Here is a 15,082-nt window from a genome sequence, read left to right on the forward strand (position 1 = left end):
TTAATGTGGCACAGGAGCCACCAGCCATCCTCAGGGCAGGGGTGGCTGTGTGCTTTATTCCCCAAAGTCTGAAACCCACCCCAGCTTGCAAAAGCTCGTGTCCCAGAGGTGAAGAACTATGACAGTATCGTTCAGCTCCAAGAAAAGTGCTAGAAGACAGTGTAAGGAGATTTCTTGCCATCCGTTTCTTCCAGTTGCAGAGAAAGGGCATAGTGTAATAAAAAGCAGCTACCAACAGTGTAAGAAAAAATATCTTTGTTATTATGAATACATCATAAAATCACAGTCATCTTATACACATTTTAGTATTTTATATATAAATAAAGTGAACAGTATAGTTATTGGAATGTGTAAAAGGAACAAACATATGGATTTTTAAAAGTGTGAAATTAACAGGTAATTGGACCCATCCCCACCTTTTGTTGCTGTGCTGGGACTTGGTACATTAACTCTGAAATACTTCTAGGCAGAAGGCTTTGCAAGCTGTGATGCTAACAGTAACTCCAGGCACCACCCTAATTCCATTTACAATCAATTTTCCTATCCTTTTCTTATTTAGCCTGCCTATATAGGAATTAATGCATGTCAGAACTACAGCTTTGCAAGAAAGACTAAATCTTTATGTACTTGGCACAGTATTGAAAGAAAACATTTTTCAAGATTCATGATTTTGTTAAACCCATTAACAATCAGAATTTTCTTATCACTACACACTCTTGCAAATGCTCCCATTAAATATATTTCTAATATTAATAAAATAACAAATTCTTTATTATCCTTCTGCTTATAATTTGATGTCTTAACATCAAAATAATATTTCTTTCTAATAAAATTATACATACCATTTATATGAAACAAAGTTGTCTTGTGCATAAGCCTGGTAATGAGACTAGCTATGAGTGTAGAAGTTTCTGCTTTCTTGTTTTGGATTCTTGGGAGAGTTTGTTATTTTTGGAGCCACAGAGTAATAAATAATTTGCAAGGTAATGACTTCTGTGGCTACCACTAACAAAACTTAAGATTGGAAATGATTCCTCTGCTCTGGCTTTATGAAACATTTGGTGTGCTGAAGAAAATGACACTTTTCTGAACCTTTCTGTGTTTACCCCAAAATCTGAATGAAATGTTGCTGACACAATATATTATGAGTGACCACACAGGTAATCAGAAACGAGAAAGTTCCATGCAGAGATCTCAGCTGGATGTGGATTGAAGGCTGGCCCTTCCCAACCAGCTGTGCCCAGAGGGACTCTCCCTGCTGCAGGGATGTCATGCTGGATGGTCTTTGCCATAGTGTTCCCTCCTTGCTGCTGGGACTCAAACAGTTTTGAGGCAGGAAATCTGTGCAGAGGAGGGCAATGACAAGGGCAAACCAAGGAGCAAATTCTGTCACCTTTCTTTTTTTATATACTGTGAAAGACAGTGCTGACAGCTCCAGAAAGGGAAGTCATTGAGGTTTCCATTCAGAAAGGCATGGAAGCATGTGCTATGTTTATATTCATGAATCTGTAGGAAAACTTGATGTGCTTACAGCAAAATATGTATTTTATCTGCTTTCCTGGTCCAGTCTCAGAATAGCTCCTCCCTGGGCACTTTTACACAGCAGGGCAGTTGTCACCTCTCCCTGAAATTTGATGGTCAAACTGTCGGAACTTCTCATTGGGTATGTGCCTCTATTCCTAAAAGCAGAACTTAGAACTAAAATAAGTGCCTTTTTTAGAATACATCATCTTGTGGGCAGCAAGCATTAGTATTTAGTTTGTATGTAGGAAGTGACTCATCTAACAGAAGTTTTAGATCATTCAGTATCTGATGGTCAAAAACCTGCAGCTACTAATTCTCTAGTGGGAACCAGCCTGATCCAGCAGGGTGCAGTGGTAAACATATGCAAGGGCTCCATAATTTGCTAGATTTAAAATTACAGCATTTGACATTTAACAAACTTAATTAAAATTGCATATTCATAAATGATGTAATTTATACTTAGTTGCCTGCTTGAAATTAAGAAAATAAGACACAAATGCCTCAGTTCATGCTATCTTTGAGGTTTTTTCCAGCCTGCTGCATATAAGACCATCCCTCTTTTGGACACAGGTACCTTCCTCAAGTCTCCCTTATTATGTGATTCACAAGATTGCTTGGATCTGCAGCTGCTGGCAGAGCTTCTCCCAGACAGAGGAGAAGCCCAAGGACCACAGGGTTAGATTTCTAGAATTTTTTTCACCTATCCCCATAACTTAGGCATTGCTTTGTAAATACAGATATAATGTGAAAAGAAATACAGAATACTCAGTGTTCTTAAAAGCTAATGTCCTGGCTTGTGGCTTAGTGGCAGTGAGACGTTGGGAAATGGCTACAGGAATGAACACATCCTCTTAAGACAGTACACAGAAGTTATGGAAAAGTCTAGACAGACAGCTGTTTATGCAGCGTGACCTGTACTGATGCTGTCAGGATTACACCAACTGTCTTTCAGCCCAGAGAATATGGAATGGAATCCAAACCTTTACATAGTCTGAAAAGGCCCTTCTTATATTTTTACCTGTATTTATTCTACTAGAACATGCAAGCCCTGAAAAACATGGCAAAGTAACAACTTTCTCTTTGCATTTGTGATATGGACACTACCAAACACTAAACATACTGTAGAAGTAGCAGCTACACAGACACAACCTTGAAATTTTGTGCTTAATATACTTTATATTCTAAGCATGGCAAAGTCCTCAGCAGCTGTAGTAATCCAAAAGAAATGGCAACATACTTCATCCATGAGGTATGGTATAACTTGTGCATCCAATTTTCCAGTGTAAATAAAGGGCACTCCCTTTTATCCCCATTCACAAGTATAGGATCCCACGTGCAGTACCTCTCCTTAGCCATCCTCGTACCAGTTGAAATGTTTTGTCATATGCACTCCTGCACATGCTCACACTCCTCATACACCCAGCCAAACACACTGCCACTCTGTGTTCCAGTCTGGTGAAAGCCATTTAGGTTGGTCTCATGCAGCAGAGCAACAAAACAGGTGGAAGCTCTTTGCAAACATGAGGCCTTTCTCTGGTCTTGATTTCACTCAGACTTCAGAATCTCACCAGGGAAGACATGCACCTGCAGGAGATCAGAACCTGACTCTTTCTGCAAGGCTGGGATATATTTCGTTCCTGCCAATAAGCCTGCCTGATTCACTTTTGATTTGGTTTCCTGCTTTAAACATCCCCTTTATCTTGATTATCTTTGTGTAATGTATCCAACACAAATCTGTTGAGAAAGCTAACTGGCCTTCACACTGAGCAGTGGGGCAATGGTAAAGAAAAAGTAGTGTTTGTGTGTGACTCAAAGCAATTTATGACACACACATCTTTTGACTGTCTGAACAATACTCTAGCAACACAAAGCTAAATAATTTACTGATCAAGCAGCAGCACCCTTGTCTAACCCTTCAACTTTTTTTTGCCTTTTTCTGCCTTGATGAGGCATAGTAGAAGGCATGTCTCACTTACAGATGGCCTCTGCTGTGAAAAAGGGGTCCACTTCTGACACTCTCCTAAGCCTGGGGACAGTAGCTGGAGACTTGAGTTTAGTGGTATAATTTATTTGCACTCATAAAGTAACTGTGGACCAAAGTGTTCACTATCATAATTCGAGGATGATGTTCAGCTAACCCTTTGTCCCTGGCAAAATTTGTGTACTGGGTCATTTGGACATAGAATGCAAAGTAGGCAGATGGAATGCTGTGGTCTGTGTTACTAGCTAGAGCATGCCTTAATCATACTACATGCTAAGAAGGTTTTTTTTGTACAATGCACAGTGCAGGCTTGGCAGTATGGAATTTTTGCAAGGAGGCTACCATGAACCAGGAAAGCTACAGTACAGGCAGCATGGTTCAGGAAAAGCAGAAAGAAAAATGGGAAATAAGACATATATATATATATATATATATGTATATATATACACACACACACACACACACATATATATATATATATTACATTGTCAGTGCATTTTTTTTATATTGAAGAATTCTAAAGAGGCTTTGTTGTTCAGGAGGAATAGCTAAGGGTGGTCTGCCTTCTGTATCCTGGTGTTTCTGGATGTTGCCCGTGGTTTGTAGTCTTCTCCGGATCCAAAGTCTACTGTGTCGTGATAGTTTGTGAATTCCTGAGGTAATGGAAACTCTTCTGTTGATGAGTGAGTCCTGTGTCCAAACACTCTCTCTTGCAGCTCAGCGATGTCATTTCTGATGTCTGCCATCATCAGCAATAGGAAATCAAATGAACCCGGTGGGCCCTGCAGTCACAAGGCACTGCCATTAATCACAATCCACCTTGCTCTTACAGTTTTCAAACTGGCTGATAGAATTACTCCTGCAGGAGTTGTTCAGTAAAATTCTGCTTTGTATCAATTCCCAAAAGCTAATGGTCTGTTTTTTAACCACCTTTAATCAGGAAACAATTTTTGAAAGAATCAGATGTTTTTGCAGACAGAGCTTAACATTTACAAAATGCTCAGTACTTTTGTCACTTAACAGTTCCTTTGCTTCATAAGAATATCTTCAGACCTCATGGGAATAGAGGGGAATAATCTTGGTTTCTTGTCTTCTTGCTTATTAAACTGACATAAATTACATTCTTAGAATGATTAATCAACAAATTCTTTTAAGATTGCTATTATTTGTCTTTTCAATATGGTAACCTCGCTGCAGTCAATCACTTTCTAAATATATTTATTGGGAATTACAACGCAGAGAGTATCTGATTTTAGAAAATTATTATTTCTTTTTAGTTGACTTCACACAGTAAAATAAATTGTTAATAATGAGCACACTCTACTGGTCACACTCTTAAAAATTAACTCCACCAATGAGAAAATACCATAAATGAATAGAATCACAGAGTGATTTGGGTTGAAGGGACCTTAAAGACCATATAGTCCCAGCACTTCTGCAGTGGGCAGGGACACTTTTCAATAGACCAGATTGCTCAGAGCCCCATCCTGCTTGGCCTTAAGCACTTGAAGGGATGGGGCACCCACAGCTCCTCTTGGCAACCCGTGCCAGTGTCTCACCACCCTCACAGAAGATATCCTAATATCTAATACCTAATTTAAACCTGCCTTCTTTCAGTTTGAAGCCGTTCCTTTGTCCTGTCACTACATGCCCTTGTGAATAGTCCCTCTCCATCTTCCTTGTGGATTCCCTTCAGGGATGCCATTAGGTCACCCTGAAGCCACCTTTTATCCAGGCTGAAAAATCCCAACTCTGTCAGCCTTTCCTCATAGGAGAGTTGCTCCAGCCCTCTGATCAGCCTGGTGGCCTTCTCTGGATTTGCTTGAACAGATCCATGTCCTTCCTGTGCTAGGGACCCCAGAGATTTTTTTAAACAAGTTCACCTGAACACAGATCACCAATATTCATTCCTTCCTCTGGAACTCAAAACCTCTAGTTTCCCAAATCTGAGAGAGGTGAGGAGCAGGATTTTAAAAGGTTCCAGGGATCAAATTCCTGTTGGGAGCAGAGGTTGAACTGCACTAAGTAGCACCCTGCATTGTTCTGCCTTCTGAGGGTGTCACCTACTGCCTTCGGTTGCACACTCAGCAGAGGAAGAGATTTGTAGGCAAAAACATTTGGATGAAAACAGGTAATTACTTTGTTTCCAACAGCATTTTCTGTGTATGTAAATTATCTGTTATCTTGGCACAGGAGTTTTTTTTCTTTAACTTTTGGCTGACCTGTGGTTAGCAGTCAACATCACTCTGTTGTGGAAATTCCTCCTGTGTGGAATACTTACAGGTATCCCCTTTGGTCCTGGTGCTCCTCGCTCCCCCTGTAATCAATACCACCTCAGTTAGTTTGCTGTGACTAAAGCAAATTTTAAAAGTTTGCTTCTGTATCCTCATTTACTGTCCCCAGATCAAGAATCATCAGCTGATGCTTATTTGGAAAATGAAAAGGAAGTGAAGGAGGAATGCAAGGAAATTGCTGCTGATTCTAGTGGGAACAGAGTGGAGAATCCTGGACAGTAACAAGTGAATCAATGAACATGAAGAATTCACAATGAATGAAAAAGGCTAAAGCATCAACATTTCTTCATGGAAAAGCCAAAAGAACTGCAGAGAAACAAAATAATTCAGTGTGGCATAGAGCTTGGTAGGACTATTTGCAAGACCTTAGGAATGGCAAACACAAAATAGCAGAAAGATGACATGAAGGAGTCGGAAAACAGGATGCTTTCATCTTAAAAAAGGAAATGAGGTAGCAAAAGGGTGTGACTACAAGTATGTAGAGTCTCTCTAGCAAGCCTGCACTTCATATGTGCATGTGCCCATGTTATAGAAATTAGTACCTCTCCTCACCTTGCTACCATCTCTCCCTGGGGCGCCAGGTGGGCCCTGCAAGAGAAAAGAAAGTGTCACATGGGTGTGAGAAGCTGTGGAGCCAAGGGCACTTGTGCAGTGCACGGCAGGAGACAGGAATACTGACCACAGGGCCCCGTCTGCCCTGCTTAATGTGTGATATGTCTGGAGATGGGCCCATTGGCCCCATTGATCCACGAGGGCCTGGTTGGCCAGGAGGTCCAGGTAATCCAGGAGCTCCTTGACTCCCTTTAGGTCCTGGAGCCCCTGAAATCAAAAGCAAAAGTTACCTGCCAGAGAAAGCCTTCACGACGCTTCATCAGTGCAAGAAATGAGGAATGACTTTTTTTTAAAGACCCAGTGGGCTGGTTACTTAAACACACCCAAATCCACAACAACACAACCGATTGATTTATCTGTATCTGTACATCAGCAGCCATCTGAGACAACATTAACCCTTGTCACAGTAGCTACAAGAGATGACCACCAATTTAATCTTGTGTATAACAAGAATTTGAGTCTGCCAGGTGATTAGGGACACAGACTGGGAATGAAAAGAAAAGCACAAACGCCTCATTTGCACACGAAGAAGAACAAATCACATTTAGAAGCATCTCATAAAAAGAAAGCCTCAGAAAACTCATGGGAATTTTGGGTCATGGGCATCTACATGACTGACACAAGCAAGCTCTTTCCAGTGGGGGGCTGCACCTCTCTTTTGCCCAGTGCAATAGCCAGTGTGTTAGGGGAAAAAAGGCTCTCTTATTCCATTTTGCTTTACATAATTTTCATCTTCTGCTGGTTCAGCAGAGCATGTTACTTTTTAGGAAGCACTCAGGCAACAAAACATATGTTTAGCTCAAGAGAAACTTGAGCCAGAAACATAAACCAGAAAATCAGGCACCTGAAACAACATTTGCAGACAATAAAGACCATTAAAATGCCCCTAGTTCAAATGCTTCATGATTAGAGGAGGAAACACTTCTCTTCATACTGAGGGCACATGAAAAACATAAAGAATAAAAGGCAGAGGGTAAAAAGCATTCAGCAGGACTGAATATGTACAGTTAGGATTTTCAAAAGGAGACAACTCAAGTTCTGTTCCTGGGACTCTCCCAGGGGGGACAGCAGAGGAGGTGATCAAGGGTTTAAAGGGGGTTTTTAGGGGTGGTTTTCAGATTTCTACAGTACCTCGGACAGCTCAGTCAAGGGGAAACCCAGTGGGTGGGAGATCTGCAGGGTCAGGCTCCTCAATTCCTTGGAGGAATTGCGAAGCAGCCCACTCTACCCTTCAGAGTCTGTTGCTGAACTTCTAAACATACAGTCCTTGCACTTATGGAGAACTGAAGACTGAAGATATTCATCCTCCAGGAAAATGAGATAGTGACTCAGAAAAAGCAAGATTGCAAAAGGGGATATAAATGGGAAGATGAGGTGAGTTCAGGAGGGAGTAAATCAATCCTCATAAGGAGTATTTGCCAGTACTCTGTAAGAATCCTGATGAAATCCAGCACAATGCTTGGATTTATTGCTGATCCAAAATTAGATCTGCATTCAACATAATTTGCAAAATTTTGAGTATTGTTGGCCACCAGATGCAAGGTGTTTGGATTAAGTTCGGGCTTTAGAATTTCTTTGTTTTTCACTGTGTTTCAATCTATAACTTAGCAAAGAAGGTGTGAGTGGAGTTATACTTTTCTTTTTCAGATTGCTTTCAATCTGGGATACAACATAAAACCAACAGATGAATCCTTGAAAATCAGACAAAGAAAAATAAGAGTTGGCACAAACTCCTACAAACTGAAAGAACATTTTTTCCTCTAATCCTGACTGAGCTTAAGCAATAGATATTCCTGAAATGAAATGGAGAGTGTTTTAAGACAGAGTTAAAACACAGGAAATGACAACTGCAGCAGGTGAGATATCCCAGGGAGAGGGAGAAATTTGACACATACAGGACAAACACAGCTTGCATGCCAAGAAACACACGGAGTTACAATGGATGATGTCAGACAGTTGGCAGAAGCTGACCATAACACCCATAAAGTTTTGTTTGTTTGTTTGTTTTAATTTAGCACAAATGCAAACATATCAATCAAAATATGAAACATATGAAATCATATGATATGAAATGAAATATGAAATCATGCTGAAGTTTACTGAAACCAGACTGAAGTTTACTTTTTTAGTGCTAAACATTCCTGCACAACAATCCTGCACATTTCCACCCCTCTGGTATTACCTGGAGGGCCTGGTTGGCCAGGCTGGCCTGGGGGGCCAGGGATATATGCATTAGAGGCAAGCACTTTTTCACCAGTGATTTGCTTGCTAAGATCAGCAGCATTATTTGGCAGCAAAGCAACCTGCCAAAAGGCAAAAAAAAAAAAAAAAATCTGTGTAAGACTTAATTGTTCAGCCAGAAAAACTACATTTAAAAGACTACATTTAAATATTTCAGGAAATATAATGAGTTTATTCATATCCTTGATTGATATAATCAGAAAAACATTCTTATTCTGTGAATCTGTTCACTTTTCAAGTCACTGTGGAAATACTGCAAGCCAATCCAACAGAGGACAGAGGAAATTCAGGAGAAACACAGCAACAAGTTCTGAAAAACTTAAGTCTCATTACTGCTTCTCAGGAAACCTGTTTTTCCTTATTTGAAGTTTCCTCTATTCATTTACTGCCTTTCTCAGGGCAACATTTTCTCAGATATTTAAGTCCTGAATTGCTGCACAAGTCCCTAACTTTCCATAGGTTTTAATGAGAACCCTAAATCCTTTGTGAATCTGGCCCTGGAAAGTAACCACACTGTTTAACCCATTAGATGTCTGGATCTGCTCTGCACAGAGAGACAAAGATAAAGTAAGTGAGAATACAAGCAGAACTGCATACGACACTTTAAACTGTCATTATCCATTACCTGTTTAATTATCCATGAAACATTCACCTATCCAGTTGAATGTATTTAATAATTAAACATATTTAGAAATATTCTGCAAATGTTTAGTCTCTTAAGAGGCAGCTGAAGGATGCCTGGAGCAGCCAAGAGGCTGGTGTGCAGTGAGGAAAGGAGTTTATTAGTGGTGAGTGGTTGCATGTAGACTTGGAGATTTTGCACTGCCAAATTGAACTGGAAAACTATTCCAGCAATAGCAGTGCAGAGCTACCCCTGGGTGAACTTTGTTGCTTCTTGAATGAATTTGGCTCATTGGATAAGTTGATGCTGAATTCTGCAGCATTTGCCTGTGAGAGCTGCATTGAATAATATAGATGATGACTCCTGCTATTTGACAAAGCTTTTTATCAGCTATCTGGAATTCTCTGAGCTGTGCTGTTCTTAAGACTCCTACCTGTTTCTGTAATTATTTGACATATATTCTTCTGCCATTACTGGAAACCTAATGTAATGCACAGGGAAACACTACAGTGTTATGCACCTGCAGTACCTACTTGAACTGGGAAAATTTCCTTCGGCAAACATGTTATTGCTTAAGGATTACAATTTAAAGGCAGCCTGTGCTGCTTGTAGTTTGGGGTTGAATGCACAGGACAGTTCTGAAGGAAGAAAACAAATCAGGAAAAAAGGCTGAAAATGCTGGAATAACTCTTGGTGGCATTTCCAAAACACCAGTTTGATTTTGAGACTGGAACTCAAAATGTGATGACAGGAACACAAGGATTTATCAGCCATTTGTGAGTTAGGTTTTGGAGACAATTGCGGTTCCAAAGACCAGATGACTACACTATAGGCAAATTAAGAATCATGATGTATGTTTAACAAGAATTTGGTATATTCACTCCACCCCTGCAGAAATCAGTGGCCGGATGAGATCATATTTTCACAGAAGTCCCAGAAGGTGTTTCTTATATTCTCACTCCTATGAATTTGCTTTTCACACAGAAAATGAGGCTTCAGCACACCTATAGCTCTGGGGTGAGCTGTCATCTCTGCTTTTTCAAAGGAAAACGTGTGTTTTGTTTACCAGTGACCTTGAAGCTTTCTCAGCTGTTCCTGGCTGGATACAAAGGAAAGGCTTGCAAGGACCATGGTACAAAACTTCCACTACATGACACAAATCAGTCAAGGACTCTGTGGTTCCAATGCTGCCAAGCAAAAGCAGAGACAAAAAGTCAAATCCTGTGGCTACCTGAGAGTATTATATTTTTAAAGTAGTTTTTTTGAGAATATTTTCAGTGTCATCAGTGGGTGCTTTTCCTTAGGTGTGGCCACAACTGAGTGGCAGATTAATTGAAGACCTCTTTTTAGCTTGCATGTAAATATCTAATTCTGGGGATCTACAGCTGTATCAGTTGATAAATAGATGTCACTTTGTACATAGACCCAGCCACGAATACTCTTCAGGTTATACTGCAAATGGTCAGACTGGAGTAAAAATGCGCATTTAGTGGCAAAGACTCATCACGAAGTGGATTTGGAAGTGTATTCTCTTCTGATGCTTAAATATTTACTTCTTCCTGCCAGCCAGGCTGTTGTAACAACTGAGTAAGTTAGAAAAGAAATCACATAGCTGCTGTGAAAGCATCTATGCATGCTTCCCCACTGACTCAGCTGGACTGGAAGTACACACTAGGAGTGCCAAAATACCCAGGCTCTGGTCTAGCTCACTGCTCTTTGATATCTTCTGGCCAGAAAATGGTTGTTACATGCTCTGGGCCAAACCATGTGTTTTTGTTGTTGACTCACATCCTCCTAGATATTGGATATACTCACTGGCCTAATTTCTGTTTCACCTTTTAACTGAACCAGGATCCTAGTCCAGGGTAACCTTGGCTTTCTCCATCTTCGACTCCAAATCCTAATGGCCCTTGGAAAATAATATTTTGGTTGTTTTTCCCATGTGCATCCAAATATTAGCAAGAGTAAATTCTAAAGAAAGGCTGTTCTAGAAATAAATCTTCCATGTGCTGTTTTGCATGTTGCGTTTGGAGTTTTGCATAGTTTCTAGGAGGTCTGTGGTTTAGAAAATTGGACAGTGCTTGTCAGGAGTGATGTGGAACATGGCTTTCTAATTAAGATGTTTAAACACATCTGTGCAATAGGACCAAACTTACTCAGTTTTTTTCTTATTTTAATTGTTGGCTGCGTGTCAGCATGCCAGATATATTTTCCTCAGTTTTTCAGCTTCCCACTCTTCTTCCTTTCATCAAGGTCTTAGATCAACCTAGGACTGCCCACAGACCTCTAGTCTATCAGGACAGTGCATCTCATTGGATGACAGGCTTTTCTGCTAACCACAATTTTGAATAAAGGTCATAAAATCTGAAAAGCTTAACCACAAGACTGAAGACTCATTTCATAAACCATCTCCCTAGCAGACAGAAATTAACTTTTCTATGTAAAACAGAACAGCTTTAACCACAGCTATTGAGAGATGTTCTCCCCAGGGGAACTTGGCCGTGGCAAGTGGCTGGTGAAACATGAGGGTTGATGTCTCCCTGGGCAGAGAAGCACCATGGGGCCAGGTCTTCATTCAGCATAGACAAAAACTCTCTTTTCTTTGGGGTAACAGTTGCTGAGGGTATTGAGAACCTTCTCTTTCAGCTCCTTCCATGTGGAGCACAACCCTGTGGGCTCCCTCTGAGGATGCCAGGTCGATCAAGTCTCACTAGGGGTATACAGGGGGAAAAATTAAGTTAGGGACTATGACAAGATTTAGCTGTGAAGCAAGAGTGAGCTGCTACACAGCTACTACACAAATGCCTACAATGACAGGTCTCAGTGGTCTGAGTTTTCCTGGAATGAGTTTTGAACACAAGCATCTAACAGCAGAAGTTAGACACAAAAACCTCCCATTAGTTCCATCAATCAATTCTCGAGCAAACAATGTGGCCAACAATGTGACCCCCAGATCCTTCCCTGGAGGTCAGTGTGAGCCTGCTCAGCATCATGGAAAACAGCTGGAGAAACAGCCACTCAAAGGCATGGATCCTTTTTTAACCTCTCTGCTACCATTTTTTTTTAAAAACAGAATTTCCATCACACATGAAATTCTGTCACTTCCATGTTTGTGTTCATACTGATTCAGAAGGAATACATGATGTTTTGAGATTTTGGAGATAAAGAGTATCTCCAACCTCAGTAAATTTCACTTTAATAAGGAATATTTCTTTCTTCCTAATATTAAATGAGTAACATCAAATGCAATGACTGAATACACCAAATTGTGTTTAGACACAATGGAAAGAAATTGGTTGAGTACCCTGGGAGAAATAATTGCAGCCTGTCAGCATGATCTGCTGAGAATGTTCCTACAGAAAGCTTCAATTTGAAAGAACCTTAGTGTTCAAAGGAGATGCCACCAGAAAAGGCATTACACCTGCATCCCTGCATATGGCTCTCCAAATCTGAGGCTGTGTCTTTGCATTATCTCACTACTACTCTTTCATTATTGTACTACTAAAATGCAAAAGGAAGCTACATTGTGAGCAATTGAAGCCCAGGAAAAGTTTCTAAATGCATTATTCTCTACTAGCAAGGGAATAGGCAAGAAAACACCAGAAGGTTTGTGACTGAGGGTTTTTCTTTTTTAAGGGGAAAGTCATATTTAAACCTAGTGATATTTTTGTTTAGTCCTACACTTATTTGGCAAGAATCCTGTACCAGCATCCTATTAATGAAAAATCATGTTCCCACATCTATGAAATGTTTTGCACATGCTTACTCTAGAGGTGGATCATTTCCAAAATCCTGTGCATTCAGAGTGAATGAAAAACTCAGGCCAGCACAGATTGCCAAGAAACCTGGGCTCAGCCTGGGATGGGTGTTTGTCAGACTCTGTTACCACAAGCTTGGTAACACAGCTCCATGGACTTGGGGACCAATCTGATAACAAATTGTACAAGAGCATAAGGAAGAGATATCATTCCTACATGATTTTAAAATACATTGCCCTTCTCTTTGTATGTGCAAGAACCACATGTCAGTGACAGCTCCAAACATAGAAATTAACCTCAGTTGCTGTAAAACACGCAGGTCTGGTAAAAACATGAGTGATCAGTGTTCATACCTTTTGCTTCAGCTGTAAAACTGTCTGCTTTATTTGATGGAATTCCTTACAAGAGGCACAGCATGTCCCCGGTTTTGCCACATTTTCAGATTTCTCAGGAAGCCCAACTGAAAGAAAGCAGTTTCCACTATAAATGTAAAGATCCAAAGGAAAGAAATTCATAAAGCGATAGCAAAAGCAACTTGAAGGTTGTTATATTTCCCCAGACTGTGAAAAGAGAAGGGAATCCTACCATTATGAAATCCTTGACTGTAAATTTCTATGTAAGGCTGAGAAACTTTGCAGGGACAGCTCTGAGCACATTTTTAAAGCAGCTGTTTCCAGTTAACTGTCCCCAGAGAATTCATTTGTTTAATACCTGGAAAAGTTCACACCCCTTCTTTTATCTTTTTGTTTAGGGTAGACTAACCCCGTAGATCTGAACTGACTTATAGTCCCCTGAAGGGCAAATTTTCATATGCTATAAATTACAGTAAAATCCCTAAGAATATGCTTATTTCACTCATTTTGCACAAACTGCTCTTTATCATCATGGGTTATTCTCCATGTGATGGAATTAGCCTGGGCAGAGATGGGGATTGAGATTAATGACAGGGATTTAAATCCACACAAGAGGAAGGGTCACATCTGTTGATACTACGCATGAATAGGATCTTTTCAAGAATCCATTAAATTATTCAAACTGCGAGAGATATTGCAAATGTTATTTTTGTCCTTTTCCCAGTACCATACACAGTCAAGCAGTTCTGCATTGCAAGCAAACAAGGATTGTTGTAACAGATGTCTGCTTAAAGACAAATCTGGTTTCCAAACCACAGGGTGACACATACTGGTAAACTCTAGGTGAATTTTTTTTCACTTCAACATTGTTGAGAAATATCAAGTCTATTGAGGCTTTGCACATGATGTGTAGCCTTGTATGATGTTACCTGTGAGGGTTGCTGGGCGTGTTTGAACACTGACCTTTCAGAGCATGTCCCACAATGGAAAAGCTCTGCAGGTGCTCTTGTTAAAGCCAGGGAATCTCCAAAGTCTTCCAAAAGGATCAACTGCATCATGCTGAGTTACTGTGTTACGCTTGTCTCTTGGATTAAATGCCCTTCATCTTTTCAGAAATGTGTATTGATTTTGAAACATCTGCATCTTTTGAAATGAACCTTGAAGCTTCTAATACAAAAAATATTACGTGTTACTTGATTTTAAATATTTGCAAGGTCCAGTGTGGAAGACTGCAACCATCTGATGGTTGTCTACAGACCACCTATGCACATATTTGGGAAGGTATGTTTATTCCATTGCCTATAATGGCATATTGATTTTAGAAGTCAAAAGTTAATCTAGCTTATCTGCTAATCAGTTAGGAGACAGATATAAGGGCAAGATGCTGGAATAACCAGGAGCCTTAGGAGAGCTATTAGGACTGATTGGAAAATTGGGGCACAAAGGCCTGGATTTTTTCCTCAGTCATGAACTGCCTGTTCCCATGGCTGCACTCCAACAGCCTTCCTATATTGCACATATTATTTACCATTTTTATGGCAGAAAGCACACTGCTGTTTGAGCTTCCCAGCCCTTTCCCCAGCACAGGTTTTGTACCTGATCAGCTTTCTGTGCAGTGCTCAGATGGCTCCAATGTTTAAGACCAGGTGGTACTACTTGATGTTTTCCAGTGGACTCTACACAGCACAGAATAGAAT

The 15,082-nt window shown here is 40.3% G+C and overlaps 1 protein-coding gene across 1 annotated transcript in view; it reads right to left on the reverse strand.

Annotated features, from left to right (window-relative positions):
* Nucleotides 1–280: 280 nt before the first annotated feature.
* The window catches only part of CCBE1 (collagen and calcium binding EGF domains 1), a 94,598-nt gene continuing 79,796 nt past the window's right edge, over nucleotides 281–15,082 (reverse strand). Inside the window, exons 6-11 of the mRNA XM_064736458.1 lie at nucleotides 13,386–13,492; nucleotides 8,594–8,714; nucleotides 6,479–6,618; nucleotides 6,352–6,387; nucleotides 5,787–5,822; nucleotides 281–4,287 (exon numbers count right to left, since the gene is read on the reverse strand). Of these exons, the coding sequence (XP_064592528.1) occupies nucleotides 4,054–4,287; nucleotides 5,787–5,822; nucleotides 6,352–6,387; nucleotides 6,479–6,618; nucleotides 8,594–8,714; nucleotides 13,386–13,492 (674 nt within the window). The 3' untranslated portion in view covers nucleotides 281–4,053. The remainder of the gene's footprint in view (nucleotides 4,288–5,786; nucleotides 5,823–6,351; nucleotides 6,388–6,478; nucleotides 6,619–8,593; nucleotides 8,715–13,385; nucleotides 13,493–15,082) is intronic.

The sequence above is a fragment of the Zonotrichia leucophrys genome, chromosome Z, assembly GCF_028769735.1.
Source record: "Zonotrichia leucophrys gambelii isolate GWCS_2022_RI chromosome Z, RI_Zleu_2.0, whole genome shotgun sequence".
NCBI lineage: Eukaryota > Metazoa > Chordata > Aves > Passeriformes > Passerellidae > Zonotrichia > Zonotrichia leucophrys.